At 40.0% G+C, this 23,571-nt stretch overlaps 1 protein-coding gene across 1 annotated transcript in view; it reads left to right on the forward strand.

The window, feature by feature from the left end:
• The window catches only part of dync1i1a (dynein cytoplasmic 1 intermediate chain 1a), a 223,370-nt gene that overhangs the window by 161,357 nt on the left and 38,442 nt on the right, over nt 1-23,571 (forward strand). The window contains exons 13-14 of the mRNA XM_080216678.1: nt 5,358-5,491; nt 21,948-22,092. Of these exons, the coding sequence (XP_080072804.1) occupies nt 5,358-5,491; nt 21,948-22,092 (279 nt within the window). The remainder of the gene's footprint in view (nt 1-5,357; nt 5,492-21,947; nt 22,093-23,571) is intronic.

Here is a 23,571-nt window from a genome sequence, read left to right on the forward strand (position 1 = left end):
AGGTAATGTTGCAAAGGGACAGAATATAAATGAGAAATTGGAGAATGTCAAGGGTAGGCCCAAAGGTAATGACATGGGGCAAGAAAGAATGCCATTGTAGGAAATTCTCTGGCTATGACTAGATTGGTAAGAGTGGAACAAGGTGATGGCAATTCCACTTAGCTGGACAATGAACAAGGAGATGGTAGTGTGGCCAACTGTGTCAGAGTCCACAGATCATTCATGTAAGATAAGGAGGAATAGTTCACAATCGCCTGAGGATGTAATTTTATGATCTTGATTAATAAGCTGCTTTGGCACTGGTACAAGGATGAGATGCAAATATGGAGTTGCAGTAAAGAGGGCACAGATTTGGGGTATGAATGTTCGGGGAAATGGAGTTTCGAGAGGAGGTCAGTATTGGTGAAGGACAGTAGGGTCAAGATAATATTTTTCAGATGTTTTGAATGGGAGCAGGCCAGTCCCTGAGGAAAGCGAACTGTTTTCAAACTCAGCTAGCATGAGGACCACAAGGGGCGTTGGTGTGAGTGAGTAGAATAACGGGATGATCTAAAAGAATGCATTTGGGGAGACTAAAGAAAGGTGCAAGTTCAGAGATAGGGTATTATGTTCAGACAGTGTGCAAATGAGATTTGGATGCTTCAAATCAGCTGAGCCTGCCTGCTGCTGTTCCTGATCAGGCACCTTCCCCACCTCAACCTCCACCCAGCATGTGTAAATGTGTAGGAGATCAACTAATAATCCCTTACAAATGAGGCAACCAATGTGTGCCGTGAGGTTGTATGATATGTAATGCATATGTACTGGTAGATGAAAGGCTGATAAAATGTGCACAACAGATGGGAAGCTTTTATAAGAAATATTTTCAATTCAAATGCTTACAAAAGCAAGATCAGATTTCCATATTTCAGAACTTTCTCTATATAGTGTCCTTTTATATGTTGAAACTAAAAAGGGACATTGTTTGAAAAATTATTCAAATTTCATTTGTAAACAACAATCAACAGAAAAGTAAATTTATGTTGAAACAGATGATTTGAGTGTGAATTTGAAGTAATGAAAATGGCTTTTTTTAACCATCATGTCTTTCTTCCCCATCTCCAACATAATCAGTTCTTTTCATGAGGAGTTTAACTGGTTAAGTAAAATATGAACATTGCCAATTATTGCACCCTTTGTTTTCTAATATCAGTAGATTTCTGATGATTTAAATATGATTTGTCACTTGATTATTCACAATGGTGTATCTGTAGTGAATGTTTGATGCATGGTCAAGGAAGCTCTCTATTTTGTTTTAATGATCTGTTTCCTAAAGTTGGTCCTTAAACAGCATTTCAGTCTTCCTAATGCTACTAAGCCATGTTTCATTGGTACATAACCTAGTTAAATGCAAATTGTATATTAAATGTGTATTGAATCTAATGCTATCATTTCTACAATAATTGGGTAACAATTGGATGGAATATAAAGAACAGCAAAGAATGAAAAATTAATGAGGGAAAACTTAGAGTGCAAGAGAAAGATAGCTTGAAATATAAGGAAGGATAATTGTTTCTATAGATAAGTGAGAGTTAGCAAAGTGAGCATTGGTCCTATATCTCCTTTATTCATAAAGGAAAGGGGACGGTTAGCAAGAGACTGTAAGTCAGTTAGCTTAGCATCTGTCGTGGGGAAAATGTTAGAAGGTATTATTAACGATGTTATGGCAGGGCACTTAAAAAAAAATTCAAGGCAATCAGGCAGAATCAACATGGTTTGTGAAAGGAAAATCTTGTTTAACCAATTAATTTATTGAAGGAGTCACTGTGGATGAAGGGGAGCCAACTGATGGATGTACTATACCAGAAGGCATTTGATGAGATGCCATATTCAAAGTTATTGTGGAAAATAAAAGCCCATGGTGTAGGGGGTAACATTGACACGGACTGAAGATTGTCTAGTTCACGAGGAACAGAGGGTAGCCATGAATGAGTCTTTGTCTGATTGGCAGGATGTAATGAGTGGTGTGCCACAGGTAGCAGTGTTGGGGCCTCAACATTTTACAATTTATATAAACACCTTGAATAAAGGGACAAAAGGTATGGTTGCTAAATTTGCTGGTCATAGAATCCTATAGTCCAGAAGGAGGCCATTCAGCCCATTGAGTCTGCACCAATTGCAATCCCATCCAGGTCCTATCCTCAACCCCATGCATTTTCCCTATATACTCCCCCGACACTAAAGGGTAATTTAGCCAATGCACCTAACTCGCATATCTTTGGACTTTGAAACTGATGACCTTGGACTGATGATATGAAGGTAGATAGGAAAGCAAGTTGTGAAGATGACATAAGGAGGCTACAAGGGGGCATAGGTTAAGTGAGTGGGGTAAAGGTCTGGCAAATGGAGTATAATGTCCATTTTGATTAGAAAAAAGAGCATAGTACCCAGATGGTAAGAGATTGCAGAGCCCCAAGATTCATGGCTGTCTGGGGGTCCTTGTGCATGAATCACAAATGACTAGTATGCAGGTATGGCAAGTAGTTAGGAAAGCTAATAAAATGTTATCATTTATTATGAAGGGAGTTGAATATAATAGGGAGGTTCAGCTTCAATTGCACAGGACACTGGTGAGACCACATATGAAGTACAATGGTCTCTTAATTTAGCAGAAGATATAAATGCATTAATAGTTCAGAAAAAAATTACCAGACTGATGCCAGGAATTGGTGGGCTGTTTTAGAAGAAAGATTGGATGATCTAGGCTTGAATCTACTTCAGGTTAGAGGAGGAAGAGACAACTTAATTGAAACACATATAATTCTGAGGATTCTTGACATGATGGATGTGAAGATGATGTTTCCTGTTGTGAGAGAATCTAGAACAAGAAGTCACTGTTTAAAAATAAGCGGTCACCCATTTAAGACAGATGAGAGGAAATTTTTGAGCTAGTCTTTAGAACTCCCTGCCTCAAAAGATAGTGGAAGCAGAGTATTTGAATGTTTTCAAGGCAGAGTTGATAGATTCTCGATGAGGAAGGGAGTGAAAGGTTATTGGGCATGGGTTGGAGATTACAGTTTGATCATTCATCTTCATGTGGAATAGCAGGGCAGACTCAGAGGCAGATGCCCTAATCCTGTTCCTAACTCATGTTGGTTTGTAAAAGGGCCATGAAATTTTCTTTCAAATGCTCCCATTGCTATATCTTGATCTTAGTTTTTCTGTTGTGCATGGATAATGTGTTAGAATGTAACTGGTGACAATTTTATATTGGATTGGGAACAAGATGTAAGGGTCAGCTGACCCAGTAAAACATGGAACCAATTACAGAGTGACATAATAGTCAGCTGACCGGCTGAATCACTATACATAAGGAACAGTGTAGAATTGGAGTGGCCCGGGGCGAGGTCCCAAGTTTGGAGTAATGATGTTTCTTTATTAAACCTTTTCTTTGGTTTATAAGTTGGAGTAAGTTGTTGTATTTTCATTAGCTGCATTTTGAAGAGTTCCTTTTGAAGAAACATAATATATGTTCAACTTGAGTCGTATGCTGCTTTTTTGTACTTTCGTGCAAAATGTAAATTATCTTCAATTATATTCCAGTGTTCCATGAAAGGATCCTTCTGTGATTCTTTCATTTACCTTGTAAATGATTTGTTGAACATATTGGCCAAAAACTGATAAATATCTTAAAAGGCTCAGAGTGCTCACTGTATTTCTAAGTTGCAAATGCCACAGCAACTTTGAGTGAGGCCTGAAACATTATTGGATATAGAAATGGAGAAGTTTCTGTCAGGGAAATGTCATGCCACTGATAGCTTCTCGAACGTGACATCTTGCTGCCTGGTTTCTCATTTAAATGCATTGAGCGGAGTGAAGTTCTGTACTGACCCCATAGATAGGAAACAGTTTGTCATGAAAAGCTAGGTCAAGTCATTTCAAGTCTCAGCTGCCTTTTAATACCATAATTGTTAGCTACTGAGATTGATTCCATCAGGTTCTAATTATATTGGAGATTTTGAGAGTTTATCTTCTCCTTGTCCTTTCCCTTGCTTAATCCAAATATCCATCCATCCTTCCTTTCTGTACCTAGTTTGACATTGAACTCATCCATTCTAACTTGCATGGTTTATTTTACAACCCTTCAACCTGGTTGATTTAAGATGATGTAGATTTGCTTGCCCAATTCTTTCAGATCCCAGATGCCACATTGAACATTTTGCAGTTTCCAGTTCACACATCCAGCAATTTGCCATGTATATAGAGACTAAACAGGCATGCATAAGTTTAACTAATAGTAGATGCTGTTTATTGACAGGTTTCAGAAGCTTTTGGGCCAATCTGTATTCCAGTCACATCACTGTTACTGACACATCATGATATCAAGTACAGTATTAAAAGTCTACCCATTTAATGGTCTCTAAGCTTTGCAAGACAACTGGACAAGCCCAATAAGTCTTGTAACAATGATAGGAAAGGTCACAATTAATAACTTTGGAGAATGTCATAGACAGGACAACTTATGCAGGTTTTCTCCAGCATTTAAATGTATGGTAAATATTGGGCAAAATAATATATTGGGTATGCCAGAAAGAACACTAAATTAACAGCAATACTTGCAGAAAAGATCTCCAGGTAATAGATAAAAAAATATAGAAAGTAACAAACATAATTCCCACTGTAGCACCAGTGCAGGAGATGACATCCTGATAAACATTATTGGTAGAATACATTTTTCATTTTACATGAGCAACATTATGTTTAACAAAAATGTAATTTTTAAATATTTTTAAAAATTCAAGCATTAATTAGATTGGCTACTCTTTTAAGCTAGTATAACTCTGTACACAGTAAAATCATTTCCTGTCCTATAATTTACTATTTAAGTGCAGAACTTGGAATATAACATTTTAAATTTGGATTAAGCATAAAATGTACTTTAAAGAATATTCTAGGAGGCTGACAATTTTACTCTTTTTATCCTTTCCCCCCACCCCCACCCGCATTTGGGATGCATTCCAAAATATGGAATTGTACAATTTTTACTTAATTCAGATATTGTGGTTGAGTCTAGTTAGTGGTTGGTTAGTCATTAGACACAAGTTCAGTCCCCAATCTTTCAATTGAAAAATCTTTCAAAAATGGGGATCAATTTATACACAGCATAAAATGTCAAGCGTAGGCCTAAACATCCATTTTGGCATCAAAAAATAGGGTCATCTGGGTCCTCCACACCTTCCTGGGAAGTTTTACACATGATTACAGCTCGACACATGTCTTCCATAATTCAACATGCAAAAAGCCTTCAAAGAGAAAGATTGAGGAAAGGAAAAAGAACACAATTCTATATGCTAACGTTTTAAAATCTTTTTAATTAGGAGAATATGGAGCTGGTTTACAACAAGTCAAAGCCTGTGGCTGTCACTAGCATGGCGTTCCCAACAGGAGATGTCAATAATTTTGTTGTAGGCAGTGAGGAAGGAATGATTTATACTGCGTGTCGGCATGGCAGGTAATGTTTATTACTATTTGGTGTTTAATATGCATTCATACATTCCTTTTCACTCATTTGATTGTATTAAGAACAAGCACGGAACTTGTAATGCATTACAATTTTTAACAAACCTGCCATCTAATAAGTGTGTTTTTTTTTAAAATGAATCCTTTTGATTACCAGAAACCTTTCTTGCAGATGGGTTTTTTTTAACCTAATAACTGTAAGATCAATATGCTGGAATATCAGAATAGTTAGTTTTAACGAAGTAGTGTAACTATTACTTACCGCACCATATTGTGCAGGCAAAGCCATGGTGCTCGCTCCTGTCAACAACTTTTATTCATACCAAACCTTTAATATAAAACATCACAAAGTACCTTACAGGAGTATCATAAAGCCAAATTAGGCACTGAGCCCCAAAAGATGGTATTAGGACAGATAGCCAAAAGCTTGCTCTAAGAGTCAGAAAAGGTTAGGGGGGTATTTCAGAGATTAGGGCCTGGGCAGTTGAATGCACTGCCACTAGTGATGGAACGATTAAAATTGAGATTGCTCAAGCGGCCAGAATCAGAAGAGCTCAAATATTTCAGGGTTGTGGGCTGGAGAGTGATTCTAACTATAATACTATAAGGGATTTTCGCTTCTGAAAAGAAACGGCACAAAATTTTGGATATAGTAGTGAGTAAAAGTGAGAAGAAAAGATTGAGCATAAGTTATAAGAAAACAAAATGTTCAATAGTATGCAAGAAAAAAACCACGCTTGAATGTAAGATCATAGTGCAGAATGAAAAGGGAGGGGCAAGGCCATGGAGGGATTTGAAAGCAAGAATAAGAATTTTAAGATCGAGATATTGCTTGTCCAAGAACCGATATAGGCGCGTGAGCACATCACTGAATAGGACTTGGTGCAAATGAGGACGTGGTCAGCAAAGTTTATACTGACCTGCATTTTACAGAGATTAGTATGTGGAAACATAAAAATTGGAAATGATCTAAGCAATTTTCTGATGGTTAAAGAAGGTTCAGGGAGCATTTGTCCCCAGATTTTACTCAGTTTCTATATTGAAAATGTGAGAGATTGAAGACCTTCCTGATTATTAATTGGAGCTTCCAACCATAATGATATAAGGGATGTTGATGACACTGTTCTTACTGTCAATTCTGAACAGAAACAACACAAGATTTTGGATATAATGGTAATGAGTAAAAGTGAGAAAGAAGGACAGAGCATAGATTGTGAGAAAACAAAAAGTCTAATAGTGTGCAAAAACAAAATCATACCAGAAGGTAAGATCATAGTGCAGAATGAAAAAATCAAATGGTAAACAAATTTGGTTACCAAGGAAAAATATTACCGTAAATAACTCAAAAGAATTGAAATGGTCAAAGATGTATTTCAAAAAAGGAAAAAAGATTGAGTAATTCAAAACTAGCCATGAAAACAAAACTGAAAATCCTAGAATGCTACGTTACACCAATTTTGACTTGCAAAAGCAAGTGTTGGACGATCACTAAAGCATACAGGGTTGTGACTTTTGAGGTGAATATTGAAGATATCTTGGACAAGTGACACTACCAATGAAAAGCTCTAGTAAGAGCTGAGACCATAAGAATGTACTGAGATCAGGAAGAGACAGTTGGAGTTTCTTTGGCAGGCAAGAAGTCATGATTTAGAAAAAGGCAAAACACTGCAGATGCTGGAATCTGAAACAAAAATGGAAAATGTTGGAGAAACTCAACAGGTCTGACAGCATCTATGGAGAGAGTATAGAGCCAAAATTTCAAGTCTGAATGACCGTTCGTTAGAGTTCGAACATGTTGAGCCTGGAGAGGGCATGAGGGGATTTAAACTAGAAGAAGGTGGAAGGGGCCCATGAGCTCGTTGCATTTATTGTTGGAGAGTGGATGGAGGAGTCGGGGATAATTTAAGAGGATGGTTTTCCATGGTTTGACAATAAGAAAGCTGCCCAAAAATATATAATCATCTCCTGTGGCATGAGCATCCCTTTTCCTAACATTAATTCAAATCTGGAATCAAATCAAGAAGGTTTCCAAGCATCCGTCAGCAGAGGTTCACATATTCTCGTATAACAAACCAGAAATATAAATGCATTGTTTATCAGCACTTTTTATTCCTCTCCAGAGAAATCCCATCTGTCCTATAATGTTGTGAGCAGAACTGCATGCAATGCCTCTGTTATGGCCTAACCAGCATTTTATGCAATTCCAGTATGATCTCACTGCTGTTGTATTTTGTGCCTTGGTTAATAAAGGCAAGCATCTCATATGCATTCTTGACCGCCTGTCTGTCTACTTACCCTGCCACCTTCAGGGGATCTGTGGATCTACACTCCAAGATCCTTCTGACCTTCAGTATAGTTTGTCATGTTGAGATCAAAAAGGAGGTAGTATTGGGGTTCTTAAGAAACATTAAGGTAGACGAGTGCCTAGGGCATGATAGGATATACCCCAGAATACTGAGAGAGGCAAGGGAGGAAATCTTTGTATCCTCACTGGCTACAGGGGAGGTCCCAGAGGATTGGAGACCAGCCAATGTTGTTTCTTTGTTTAAGAAGGGTAGCAAGAATAATCTAGGTAATTACAGGCCGGTGAGCCTCACATCAGTGGTAGGGAAATTATTGGAAAGGATGCTTCGAGTCAGGATTTATTCCCACTTGGAAATAAGTGGACACGTTAGTGACAGGTAACATGGGTTTTGTGAAGGGGAGGTCATGTCTTACGAACTTAATTGAGTTTTTCCAGGAAGTGACGAAGATGATCAATAAGGGTAGGGCAGTGGATGTTGTCGACATGGACTTCAGTAAGACCTTTGACAAGGTCCCTTATGGCAGACTGGTGTAGAAGGTGAAGTTGCATGGAACCAGAGGTGAGCTGACGTGGTGGATACAAAACAGGCTCGATCAAAGAAGACAGAGGGCAGCAGTGGAAGGGTGTGTTTCTGAATGGAAGTCTGTGACAAGTGGAGTTCCTCAGGTATCACTGCTGGGACCTTTGCTGTTTAATATAGAACATTACAGCACAGTACAGGCCCTTCGGCCCTATATATGTTTATATATATGATTTGGAGGAAAATGTAACTGAATTGATTAGTTGGTGGATTTGCGGATAGCGATGAGGACCATCAGAGGATGGAGCAGGATATAGACCAGTTGGAGACTAGGGTGGAGAGATGGCAGATGAAGTTTAATCCGGACAAATGTGAGGTAATGCATTTTGGAAGGTCTAATACGGTTAGGAAATATACAGTAAATGGCAGAACCCTTAAGAATATTGATAGGCAAAGGTATACAGGTACACAGGTCACTGAACGTGGCAATGCAGATGGAGAAGGTGGTCAAGAAGGCATATGGCATGCTTGCCTTCATCGGCTGGGGTATTGAGTTTAAAAATTGGCAAGCCATGTTGCAGCTTTACAGTATTTTAGTTAGGCCGCACTTGGAATATAGTGTTCAGTTCTGGTCGCCACATTACCAGAAGAATGTGGAGGCTTTGGAGAGGGTACAGAAAATATTTACCACGATGTTGCCTGGTATGGAGGGCATTAGCCATGAGGAGAGATTGGAGAAACTTCTTTTTTTTTTCTCACTGGAGCAACAGTGGTTGAGGGGAGACCTGATAGAAGTCTACAAGATCATGAGAGACATGGACAGATTGGATAGTCAGAAGCTTTTTCCCAGGGTGGAAGAGTCAATTACTAGGGGGCGTAGGTTTAAAGTGCGAGGGACAAGGTTTAAAGGAGATGTACGATGCAAATTTTTAGAGTAGTGGGTCCCAACGTGGACCACAATGCCTGGCTGTTCACCTTCCCCCTTCAGAATGCCCTGCATAGTTCTTTGATATCCCTGATCCTGGTACTCAGAAGTTGTCAGTTTCAAAAGAGTACTGCCAGCAGATGTTGACAGTTTTGCCACCATTTCTATAGGCCAATGGATTTGTATAGAATATGTTCCAATACACTTACATATAGGAAACAAGGAATCAGAGTTTTAAATTGGAAGATTTATCCAAAAATGCAGTTGAAGAGAAATGTTTCAAAGATGGATGAAGCAAGGCTTCAACTGGGAAGAATTTCAGAGAGGAAATGTAATGACTGAAGATTTAATGAACATCAGTCGAGCAGACCAGAGTTGTAAGATTGGAGTCTGAAGGATGTTTTGGATGAATTGAGCCTGGAACTGATGAGGGAATAAATGGGTAGTTTATTTTACTGGAGTGAGTCATGGATAGTAACGGTGATATTTTGAAGGTGCAAGGAGGCAGTCTTGGTGATGGTTTATATAAGGAATTTTAAATTGCAAACTGTTGAGGCAAAAGTTAGAAGGAATTCCCCAGGAAAGAGCCATGGCTGAGAAGTGGGGGCTGAAGATAATGGCTTTATTGGGTTTCAGGATTTTCTGGTTCATCCCTACCCTGATGGAGTAGGTACATAATGAACTATGAATATAGTTTCTCTTCCATGAGGATGCTCATCTTAGAACTTGAGGTGAGTAAATACAAGGTAGTTGTTGTCTGACCCATGGAATAAAGATCATGACCCTTTTTATGCTTTTTGTTTATAACACACTGTGTCACTGATTTCAATTTGTCAATTTTAAATAGGAAATAAATTGTAGTAAGGAGTATTGAGGAGTTTTGATGTGAATTATCTCCACAGCTTTATAGGTTGTGAATTGTAACATCTTCAGAAGATGTATTAAAGCAATCATGGTAATAACATTGCTGTTGGAAAAGTACAATATATTCAAAATGCTTTCCACACAGGAAAATAACGATGTGCCACCATTTTTTGTATTGCCTTTACTAAATTATACTAGTTTTATTAATCTCAATTGGTTGTAGATTGACAGTGCATTATTTGAAATATCATCAATGCCTTAATTTACTTGGTGTTTGAGGTGGAAGCCAAGAGTCTCATTTTATTTTGGAACACCTGGCAGACCTGACTTTTTTTTAGGAATGAGCTGTTATTTACCTTGAGTGTTTAATGTTATCATTGATCCATGGGCAAAAAATCCCTCCTTTTCTGCTGGAAAACACGCTTCTTTTTCCATTACTGCTTGCAGTAGAATGCTGGCCAATCTTTTCTAGTGCCTCAGCAAAGACACATTATGTACCTGCCTACACTACATCAGTGGTCAAAGATAAACCAGAACTTTCTGCAGTTTGGGTATAAAGTCATCTTGTTCAAACCCCTGCAGAAACTCTGCTTCCTAATTCAACTAGGAAAATGAATAGCTTGGCTGCACAGACAGCTATTATGAATAATGACAGACAGGAACTGTTCCATTGGTCCATCGAACTTGCCCTACATGACTGAGATGCCTTGTGCACCACATTACGTATGAGTCTTACCTCTGAAAGCCATGTAAGTGCATGGAAGAGGTAGCAAATTAGATTTAAACCCAGACAAATTAATGGGGTTGGATAAGAAAACCAAAGGGTACTTTGACTGGTAATATGACATGAAGATGGATAAACTAACTTTCTGTGCTAACAAGCTGTGTCTCAAAGTTCCCTATAACAGTATATGTAACAACAGAAGCAATTGCATTCATTATGTTAATAGTTTGGCATCTAATATGAAATCTATTGCGTGTTTAATACAATTATAATATTGAGTTTATCAGTGTATTTTGTAAATTAGGTTTCAAAAGTTTAATATCTATCTAGTAATTATAAACAAAAAGCTTTCTACAAACTGCATAGAAAGGCCTCAACAACACTGATGATTTATTATGTGATTCATTATTGGATTGTCTAATTCAAGATTTTGAAAAAATTGGCTTTGTAAAGGCATACTTCAAAGCTACTAAGAGGTCAGACTTTGATGTGTACTTAAATACTTCAGTAATAATTGCTTACATTATGTGATGCTGTTCAGATTCAGCAGCAATTGAGTCACTTTAATGACATGCTCCCTGAATCCAACACTCAGTTTCAGTCAGTTCTCCAGCTGCAAGTTGCCTTGGTAAAGTATAACTGCTGGTTTGTTGCAGAGCACAATATGTTCTCAGATATTGTCCTTGGTTTTAATGCTGTAGCTGTCTGTAAAAAAAAAACAAAAATGCTTTTCCATAGGGAGACTATCAGGAAGGCTGCTCTGTTGTATTTCCAAGGAACATGCTACAAAGCAATTTTGACAGAAGTCTGGAAGTAGATTTTCTGTTTGTCTTTTCAAAGAAAACATGCAAAATGAAAAGAATTAGCACAGATTTTAAATCATGATTGCTACAGATATCTTCTGTATTTTTTTCATATCTATGCAACATACAATATTGGTTTGCTAGCATTAACTTTGTAGTAGTAGTAGTAATAATAATGCTCAAAATTTGAACCAATACTGAAAATAGAGTAGTATCTTTGCAATTCTGTTTGTGATTTGGTGATCGGCACTTTCCTAAAAGAGGAAAAAGGCTCCTTTTTCCCAAGAAATGCTTTGTCTATTTTATAATGTTTAGGATATGCTTTGGAGTTTAGGAGACAGATAGTCCAATTGAAACCTACAAAATTCTGAAGGGGCTTGATTGGATGGATATTGGGATCCTTCCTGCTGGCTGGGGAATCTACAACACAGGAACACAGTCTCAGGATAAGGGACTGTTCACTGACGACTTCATTCAAAGGGTTATATATCTTTGGAATTCTCTACCCTAGAGGGTTGTGGATGTTCTATCGCTAGCTATACTTAATCATGAGAGAGACAAATCTTAGAGATCTCAGGGAATTGCGGAAAACGGAAACAATGCGGAAAGTGGATTTGAAGCCCAAAATTAGCCATGATCGTATAGAATGGCAGAACAGGCTGTCTGGGCCATGTGGTCTACTCCTATTTCTTGTGTTTCTTCAACAACCAAATCTTTGAAGCATAATCTACAAAAATATTTATAGGATCAAGAGAAGCATAATCTACAATGCTTCATGGTTTACCAAATCAAATAATTTGGACAATTCAATGAATTCCCCTGTGTAGCTGAGCCAGTTGTGGTGACTTGACTCCAACTGCACTCCCTTGATAAATCATCACTTTTCTCAGTATTCAGAATTGACTGAATGCACTATCGGCCTATTTGTTCTTGGCTGCTTGTTGGTCATCCACTTCCTCTTCTCCCATATTATCTTATGCCGCAAGGTGAAATGCGGAGAGTCGATTAGCTCAGTTTGTTGAATGGCTGGCTCACAATGTAGAGCGACACCAAAGCAGGCTGAATTCCCGTACGTGCTGAGGTTATTCACGAAGGGCTGCCTGCTGTGAGATGTGTGATCTTCAGGTTAAATCACCACCAATCAGCTCTCCTTCTTTGCATAAGCAAAGCAGCCTATGGTCATCTGGGGACTATGGTGATTTTATCTTCACTGCATCTATAAACATGCTAACAACGAAAGGTCTCAATCTTGTGCATATGGTGCTGCTCAGACTCCAAAATCTAGGCTTATCTGGTCGCAGCTGTAGTACTTCCTACACAAATGATTGTTCAGGGCACATGAAATATCCTGAAGTTCTTACATAGAACAGAATGTGAGTCTAGAGGTGGGGCTGCCCTACCACACTTTTATATATTTCAAATCTTGAAAAAAAATAAGGAAACGACTCTTACTCACTTCACTTCCATTGTCACTTAAATATGAAGAGGTTCATTGAAATGTTTTACTTTACCAAAAATCTGAATGTTTTATTTCTCAGTTCTTTAGACTAACTTCCTAAGTTTGGTGAGAGGAAAGCAAAGCTACAATAATAACTGCAGCTTACAACTTTGATGTTATAGTTTGATTTTCTTTCCTTCTCTCTCACTTCAGTGATCCTGAGCTGTTGTGCACTCCTCCCAGGTTGCTTCAAGGTGATACTGACCTGCTTTATACTCTTGTTTCACACTCCTGATCTGTTGCATGATCTCTCTGCTTATTTCAGTGTCCTGACCTATTGCATCCTCCTCCTTTTCCTGATTCAGTGATAATGACCAGCTCCACACTCCTCCTGGTCTACTTCAGTGATCCTGACTTATTGCATCCTCTCTCCTTGTCTGCTTCACAGTGACACTGACCTGCTCCACATCCTGATCCGCTTCATAGTGATCCAGACTTATTGAAATCTTCCAGTCTGTTTCAAAGTGTTTCACTTGTTTCACATTCCTCTCGGTCTCACATTATCATATTGTTAGATATTGATCAGTATTGGAAAACTCCTGAATGTAAGAAGCTCCAGCCACTATTGAAACTGACTCTAAACCTAAAGGAATCTAAGACAGGACCCAAATTTGTAATATCCATTAATCGCAATCATTTTCCATAATGGCATTATCATCTCCGTCAATTTTGCAAAGTTTCACCAGAATGCAAGCTCGATCAATATTTTTGAGGTCTCATTCAATATAAATGTTCCTGCACTGGCCGCCACATTGGCTTCCTCATAATAATGCTCATGCCCCAGGGCTGAGTTAATCGACATATTACAGGTAGGCATCCCATAACAGCAGCAGCAAAAGGACAATGTCCGCACTTCATGCTAAATGGATCAAGTCAAGCAGCTGCCTATCTTTGACTTCCCCCTGCCCTGTTTGACTTGAGCTATGTTCTGTTGCCATGGTGAATGTGGTTCATCTTAACCAAAAAGAATTTGGAAGTGTGCACATATTATTTTGAAGAATAGGAACTCCTGTTCCAGTCTTTACTGCAGCATATGCTGGAATAACATATTGATCAAAGCATTTCACAAGATGTTGATGTATGAATTTACAATATTAGCATGAATTACTTATAATCTCCTTTTGACCATTAGTTTTTTTTTTCAAGAATTTTGTTGTATCTCTTGCCAAATCTATGGTAACAATTTACAATGAAACTCAAAGACACAAATCTGAAAGGAAACTGCTTTGTGAAAAAAAAAATCGGTAAATCCACCATACCAAACATTTCCGTCCTAAATCTTCAAATATATGAACTGCAAGTTTTTTGTGGGAGGATGGTGTAAAACTGCTATTTGATTCAACGTGGTAGGAAATGTTTGAAGACCCCTTAGTTTATGAAAAAGCAGAAGAATTTTTAGGAAGCAATTGTAATTGGGTGATATGGTATAAATCATTATTAGAGGCATATACAACTTCTGCTTATTTTCCTAGGTGCAAAATTAAGGAAAATGCAATGCAAAATCTGATTTTGATACCATGCCACTGGTGTGCTCTGATGAAACAGCAGAATCATAGGACCTGAATGGGGAGAGGGAAAAGGATTCATTTATCTTCAGTTAGAAATCTCTGGTTGGATTTTCTATATAGTCATGATTTGACATTTTTTTGTCTAGTGTTTTTTTTTTCTTTCTGATGGTCAATAAGGAAATAAGTTCCATATGAACTGGAATTCCCCACCTCATTCTAGGAAGAGTATTTGGTGGGTTGGGGGGATGGTTGGGGTATTTTGGGAATGATTACATTTTTTTTTTTCACTATTGCTGAAATTATTTGATTCGTTATTTGTTTCTGGTTGAGACAAAACGAAAAATGTTCACAACACAGAGTGATCATTTACCCACAGCATCTCTATCTGAGTAATTTTAAACTTGTCCTGCCACTCTGCTCAGTTCCCATTTTGCTATCTCTTCCTCTGCTTCAAATATTTATTTGGGTTTCTCAAAGAAGATAGTGTTCCTGACAGCACTCCACGTTCTACCATTTCTCCTGAGTCCTTGATCGCTCTCTTAATGATGCCCTCCTGCTCTAGAAAAGAAGGGTTAACTGATGCGATATGCTAATATATGAAGATGTGTCATCTGCAAGTTTTGGTGTTCTGCTGAGTCATTCTATTTCTATTTAATGACACCCCGGGGACAACCCTTTTCACATCATTACCATCTGAATAACATCCATTAATCATTGTTCTCTGATTTTTGCCCTTCTCATAACTCTTTGATGTTATCATATTTCCCTTAATCCCATTTACCTTGCGTTTACCAAGTCCCTTCCATGTCAAAGATCTTTTGAAAACTCAAATAACAGCTGCCAGTGAATTTCTTTTGTCAACTCACTCAGTCGTCCAGTCTTTTACATTTTAGATATGCCAGTCCTAAATTAACTGAATTTTTCTGTCATTTTATCCTGTATATTTGAATATCTGAATGTAATGTTTGCTTCAAGATAGCTGCTGAGTTGACAACTCCCTGGAGTTTTTTGCTGTGCAACCCTTCCTTCACAGTTTACACTCCCTAGCTTCTAATTATGGGTGCATTTCAGCCCTAATTACTAATTAACTGCTTGTTTATGTGAGCTCACTGCCCTCCCCTTGATCATACATGCTTGTTGTTTTCATTAGTGAGCACTGGATTTTTGGTCAAATTTGGCTCCCAAATGCATGTCTCCCGACTCTTCTCCACTGAACTGCACTTAAAGTCCAGATGTCTGCAGTGTTGCTTATGTTTTAAGGTGACCTTGTCTAGCCTACAGCCTTTCTCCTGCTGCTGCTGTTACCTGCTAATTATATAACTGTCCTACTGGTTTCTCAACTTCATATACGGCCTGCTTCTTGGTCAGAGATTCATTCTGCTGCAGTGTAGTCAATTTCTGTACTGTTTGTAGATTTTATGGTGACCTCCAACTTCACCGTTTTTCGAAGCCACAAATGGTTCTATGTACTTTGCTTTTTGTTACCATGGAAATGCTTCCAGTAATGTGTCCTCCAAAGCTTTACCCTTTTCATGGAATCACACTTTGGTCTGCCCTTACATAGAACATTACAGCGCAGAACAAGCCCTTCGGCCCACGATGTTGCGCCGACCAGTTAAAAAACAATGACCCTCTAACCTAAACCAATCCCTTTTCATCCATAAACCTATCCACGGATCTCTTAAACACCCCCAAACTAGGCGCATTTACAACTGCAGCAGGCAGGGCATTCCAATCCCTCACCACCCTCTGGGTAAAGAACCTACCCCTGACATCCGTCCTATAACTACCCCCCCTTAATTTAAAGCCATGCCCCCTCGTGCTAGCTTTCTCCATCCAAGGAAAAAGACTATCACTATCCACCCTATCTAAACCTCTAATCATCTTATATGTTTCAATAAGATCCCCTCTTAGCTGCCTTCTTTCTAGTGAAAACAACCCCAAATCCCTCAGTCTCTCCTCATAGGACCTCCCCTCCATACCAGGCAACATCCTGGTAAACCTCCTCTGCACCCTCTCCAAAGCCTCCACATCCTTCCTGTAATGTGGGGACCAGAACTGCACACAGTACTCCAAGTGCGGCCGCACCAGAGTTGTGTACAGTTGCATCATGATGCTGCGACTCCTAAATTCAATCCCCCTACCAATAAACGCCAAGACACCATATGCCTTCTTTACAACCTTATCTACTTGATTCCCTACTTTCAGGGATCTATGTACACATACACCTAGATCCCTCTGTTCATCCACACTATTCAGAGTCCTCCCGTTAGCCCTATACTCGACACATCTGTTATTCCTACCAAAGTGAATTACCTCACACTTCTCCACATTGAACTCCATCCGCCACCTCTCGGCCCAGCTCTGCAACCTGTCTAAGTCACCCTGCAAACAACGACACCCTTCCTCACAACCTACCACACCTCCGACTTTGGTGTCATCAGCAAATTTACTAATCCACCCAACTATACCCTCATCCAGATCATTAATAAAAATTACAAACAGCAGTGGCCCCAAAACAGATCCCTGAGGCACACCACTCGTAACTGAACTCCATGACGAATATTTACCATCAACCACCACCCTCTGTCTCCTATCTGCTAGCCAATTCCTGATCCAATTTCCTAGATTACCCTCAATCCCATACATCTGCATTTTCTGCAGAAGCCTACCATGGTGAACCTTATCAAACGCCTTACTAAAATCCATATATACCACGTCAACTGCCTTTCCCCCATCCACCTCTTTGGTCACTTTCTCAAAAAACTCAATAAGGTTAGTAAGGCACGACCTACCCGCTACAAAACCATGCTGACTATCTCCAATCAATTCATTACTCTCCAAATAACTATAAATCCTATCCCTAATAATTTTTTCTAAAACCTTGCCCACAACAGAAGTAAGACTTACCGGTCTATAATTCCCGGGGAAGTCTCTGTTCCCCTTCTTAAACAACGGGACAACGTTCGCTATCCTCCAATCTTCCGGTACTATACCTGAGACCAACGACGACCTGAAGATCAGAGCCAGAGGCTCTGCAATCACTTCTCTTGCCTCCCAGAGAATCCTAGGGTAAATCCCGTCCGGACCAGGGGACTTATCTATTTTCAAACCCTCAAGAATATCCAGCACGTCCCCCTTATCAACTGCAATACTGTCTAGTTTACACCCCTGCAACCCAGTGTTCTCCTCAGCTACATTCATGTCCCCCTGCGTGAACACCGAAGAGAAATATTGGTTCAATGCCTCACCAGTCTCTTCCGGTTCCACACACAACTTCCCTCTGCTGTCTGTAACTGGCCCTAATCTTGCCCTAACCAACCTTCTGTTCTTAACATACCTATAGAACGCCTTAGGATTCTCCTTAATCCTATCAGCCAAAGTCTTCTCATGTCCTCTTTTAGCCCTTAATTCACTCTTCAACTCCCTCCTAGCCAATGTAAAGCTTTCTAGTGCACTACCTGATCCCTCAAGTCTCATCGGAACATAAGCCTCCTTTTTCTTTTTAACCAACGAATCAACTTTTTTAGTGCACCATGGTTCCCTAGCTCTACCAATTCCTCCTTGCCTGACAGGGACATACCTATCAAGGACTCGCAGTAGCTGCTCCTTGAAAAAACTCCACATTTCGGACGTTCCCAGTCCCTGTAGTCTCCTAGTCCAACCTATGCTTCCTAATTCTCTCCTAATAGCCTCATAATTACCCTTCCCCCAGCTAAAACTACTGACCCGAGGTTCATGCCTATCCCTTTCCATCACTAAGGTGAACGTAACCGAATTGTGGTCACTATCACCAAAATGCACACCAACTTCCAAGTCCAGCACCTGGTCTGGCTCATTTCCCAGCACCAAATCCAATATAGCCTCACCTCTAGTTGGCCTATCAACATACTGAGTCAAAAAACCTTCCTGCACGCTTTGTACAAAAACTGCCCCCTCTAACGAGCTAGAGCTATAGCAATTCCAATCAATATTAGTGAAGTTAAAGTCCCCCATAACAATTACCCTATTACTTTCACTCCTAACCAGGATCGTCTCCGCAATCCTTTCCTCAACCTCTCTAGAACTTTTAGGAGGTCTATAAAAGACTTCCAACAGGGTGACCTCTCCTCTCCTATTTCTAATCTCTGCCCATACTACCTCAACAGACAAGTCCTCATCAAACTTCCTCTCTGACACTGTGACACAGTCCTTGACTAATAATGCTACCCCTCCCCCCCCTTCTACCTCCTTCTCTACTCCAACTAAAGCATTTGTACCCCGGAACCTGCAACAACCATTCCTGACCCTGCTCTATCCACGTCTCTGAAATGGCCACAACATCAAAGTCCCAGGTACTGATTCACGCTGCAAGTTCATCTACTTTATTGCGAATACTCCTCGCATTAAAGTATACGCATTTCAAACCCTGCTCCACCCCACCCCCGCGATGCCGTGCATTGCAGTCCCCATCTATGCCCCCCTCACTTTCACCCCCTCTACTCAGGATCCCACCCCCCCTCCGAATCAGTTTAAACCTCCCTGCATAGCCTTTGCAAATTTACCCCCCAGGGTAAATTTACCACTCTTATACTTTCTCACCCTTTGAGCATCTAATCTTAGTTCCAGTTCTCTTGCCTCTCATTTAGAATAATTGATCTCTATCGACCGTCCAAATTCCACAGCAAGTTTCTCACTAAGATGTATGAACATACAAAAGTACAAAGTCAGCTGGACTCGAACTGTTGGCTGTATTCTCTCTCCACCGATGCTATCAAATCTGCTGAGATTTTCCGGCATTTAATGTTTTTGTGAAATTATAGATGAAACTTGTTTATCTTATTCAACCTGCCTCAATCTTTGAATTTTCTGAAAACTTTTCACTGCTCATGGATGGCGGAGGTGATAGTAGATGCCTTGGTGGTTATTTTCCAGACGTCGCTGGATTCCGGGGAAGTGCCGGATGATTGGAAAATGGCTAATGTTACGCCGTTGTTTAAGAAGGGTGCCAGGCAAAAGGCGGGGAATTATAGGCCGGTTAGTTTAACGTCTGTGGTAGGTAAAATGTTAGAATCTGTCATTAAGGAGGAAATTGCGAGGCATCTTGAAGGGAATTGCTTGATAGAGCAGACGGAGCACAGTTTCATTAAAGGGAAGTCGTGTCTGACAAATTTACTGGAGTTCTATGAGGATGTGTCTAGGGCGGTGGATAGAGGAGAGCCGGTGGATGTGGCCTTTCTAGATTTTCAGAAGGCGTTTGACAAAGTACCTCATAAGAGGTTATTGCAGAAGGTCGAGGGACATGGAGTTGGGGGTAGAGTGTTAGCGTGGATAGAGGACTGGTTGTCAAATAGGAGGCAGAGAGTGGGGGTCAACGGGTGCTATTCGGATTGGCGGATGGTGACTAGTGGAGTGCCCCAGGGGTCGGTGCTGGGGCCTCAGCTTCTTACCATTTATATAGATGATCTGGAGGAGGGAACTGAGTGTAGGGTGTCGAAATTTGCTGATGACACCAAGATTGGGGGAACGGCAAATTGTGCGGAGGGTGTGGAGAGTCTGCAGAAGGATCTAGATAGGCTGGGCAAATGGGCCAGGAAATGGCAAATGGAATTTAATGTTAGCAAGTGTGAGGTAGTCCACTTTGGTAGGAATAATGGTAGGAAGGACTATTACTTACGGGGCGAAAAACTGCAGCAGGCGACGGTGCAGAGGGACCTCGGGGTCCTTGTGCATGAGTCGCAAAAACCCAGCTTGCAGGTGCAGCAGGTGGTCAGGAAGGCGAATGGGATGCTGGCCTTCATAGCGAGGGGGATTGAATATAAAAGTAGGGAGGTCTTGCTGCAGCTGTATAGGGCATTGGTGAGGCCGCAGCTGGAGTAGTGTGTGCAGTTTTGGGCGCCGCACCTGCGCAAAGATATTTTGGCCTTGGAGGGAGTGCAGAGGAGGTTTACTAGGCTGATACTGGAGTTGAGGGGGTTGAGCTATGAGGAGAGGCTGAATAAACTGGGCTTGTACTCGTTAGAGTTTAGAAGAATGAGGGGAGATCTCATTGAGACGTATAAGATGATGAATGGGATGGATAGGATAGAGGTGGAGAGACTCTTCCCGCTCAAAAAAAACTGTAGGACTAGGGGGCACAGCCTCAAGATAAAGGGGAGGCGGTTTAGAACGGAGTTGAGGAGGAACTTCTTCACTCAAAGGGTGGTGAATCTCTGGAATTCTCTGCCCGTTGAAGTGGTGGAGGCTACCTCGCTAAGTATTTTTAAGATGCGGGTTGATGGGTTTTTGATAAGAAAGGGGATTAAGGGTTATGGGGAGAGGGCAGGAAAGTGGAACTGAGCAGCGACAGATCAGCCATGATCTTACTGAATGGCGGGGCAGGCTCGAAGGGCTAGATGGCCTACTCCTGCTCCTATTTCTTATGTTCTTATGAATATGATTCAGTTTCTCATTATAGCATTCATGATTTTTCACAGGAATTAGTGCTGACTTCGAGTGGTGCAATTCGAAAGGAATTCCTCTACCTCCTTTATTTCTATTTATTTATGGATGTCTTCTCTCAGTCCTCATGTGCTTAAGACTTTTGCAAGTCAGCTACCTTTTTATTGAAGTATGATCTTCTTGATACCTTTACCAAGTTATTAATTATTTTAATTGACTGAAATCAATTTTTGTTAGCACTGCCTGCCATATCCCTGCTCTAAACCTTTCAGCTTAACAGACTGACTCCACAGCTAGGCATTTCTAAGATGGTGCAAAGAAAGAGTATGCCCATCCTAAAATACAATAGAAAGTTCAAATACTTTATACCTGTATTTCCTTAAGTTTTTTCCTTCGAACAAGCACCAGCAGTAGCCAACCACCAGCCCATACTGCCATCTTGTCCTGGTAAGATTGTTTTCATTTTAATACAACTATTTGATGAACTCAATATTCAAAAGGTGGATATTTTCAGGACTTTAGTACTTGCATTAAAAATTATCGTTGAATTTTCTCAAGGAATTCCTCCCAGAGTTCAATTCCTCTCAAAAGTAACTTATTTATAATTTGTGAGATTTTTAAAGAATCAATTAAACAATTTTTCTGATGGATTGTGGAATATATCAACTGTATAATGAAATAAACTGAGCCACCTTTGAATAATGCATGTGATGTGCTGAAGCAACTGAACTATGTATTCTGATCCTTCAACTGCTGAACCAAATGGGCAAAACTGGGTCAATGAATGGATAACTTATGGATGATAGATTACAGCTGTGTGCCTTATAGTTTGTATATGTTTACCTGGAAGAGAGTTATTGAGCCTGAAACTTGTTTTCCAGTAAGGCTGGTATTGGTGAAATGTTCGAGGGTCACCAAGGTCCAGTAACCGGTATCAATTGCCACATGGCAGTGGGACAGATCGATTTCTCTCATCTGTTTGTCACCTCTTCATTTGATTGGACAGTTAAATTGTGGACCACAAAGGTAAGAGAAATTCATGTATCTAAAACTTAGAAACTAAGTTTCATGACATTCTTGCATGATTCTTTTCCAAGCCTTGATATTTTTCCAAGATATTGTTCATCATAATTAGAGACTTCCACTTTTCCTATGTTTTAATTAATTGAAAAATCAGACATTTATGCAACTCCTACATTGTCAGGTGTTCAAACAATTTGGGATATTTGGTTTTTCACTTTCATATGAATATTTTCCAGCTGTCATATTCTGTGAAACATGCATTTGGAGCTTGTTTCTTTTAGCTAGGATGTTTTGGTAACTCCACAGTGCAAAAATTTAACATTAATGGTCTCTGCATGTGTTTCCTCCTCCTCCTCTTCCCACCTCCCACCTCCCCCCCCCCCCCCCCCCCCAACCATTTTAAATGATGAATTTAATTTCCATGTGGTTCTGTTGCAGTCTTCTCGAATGTGAGATATAAACCTCCTCCTACTTGAATCATAATGGTGCAAAAACCCACATCTGTGGGTTTTGTATCAGTGTGACACCAGTCTTGAAGTGCAGATACAGGCTTCATTTTGTAACTTATTTAACTTTGTTTCAAATTTCTTTGATCTCTTCCTGTGGTGGAAAAGATGTTACTTCAAGTGAGGGTAAACTTTGTCATGGGTTGGGTGAGTGAGTAAGAGAAATAAGTTACGAAAAGTTGTTGCAATCATGTTGTGGGGTGCAGGTAAGATAAATGGTGCTGGCAAGAGGACTCTCGTAATATTGCTAGAACAAAATCCCCACAGAAGAAATAAGTATAATATTTTGAAAACCGCTACGGTTATTTGAAAATGTTAAAGCATTTGTTGAAAACATAAAAGGTGGAAGCCTGCTGTGGTTTTCTTTTTGAAAAAGGGAAATTTTACAGTCTAGAAATAGGGTTTTGTAACAACCATTTTCTAGGTGCTAGGCTGCTGCCTAAGTCCCCAACATGATAGACTGGAGAATGTACATGCACTGTCGCACAAATAGAATGTCACCTGCCATGTTAGGGTAATAACAAAATCAAAAGGTATCCTTTACCCACAGCTGAAATGGGCATTAGATCCTTTGTATGTACAAGTAAGAAGCTTAATGCCTGCTTGATGTTCTTGCTGTAATATGGACTTGTCATGGGGCACTCGCCAGGACCGGATGGAATGCATCCGAGGGTTCTGAAAGAAATGGCGGAGGTGATAGTGGATGCCTTGGTGGTTATTTTCCAGACGTCGCTGGATTCCGGGGAAGTGCCAGAAGATTGGAAAATGGCTAATGTTACGCCGTTGTTTAAGAAGGGTGCCAGGCAAAAGGCAGGGAATTATAGGCCAGTTAGTTTAACGTCTGTGGTAGGTAAAATGTTAGAATCCGTCATCAAGGAGGAAATAGCGAGGCATCTTGAGGGGAATTGCTTGATAGAGCAGACGCGGCACAGTTTCATTAAAGGGAAGTCGTGTCTGACAAATTTACTGGAGTTCT

This window comes from Carcharhinus amblyrhynchos, chromosome 2, assembly GCF_965287045.1.
Source record: "Carcharhinus amblyrhynchos chromosome 2, sCarAmb.v2.hapA, whole genome shotgun sequence".
Classification (NCBI taxonomy): Eukaryota; Metazoa; Chordata; class Chondrichthyes; order Carcharhiniformes; family Carcharhinidae; genus Carcharhinus; species Carcharhinus amblyrhynchos.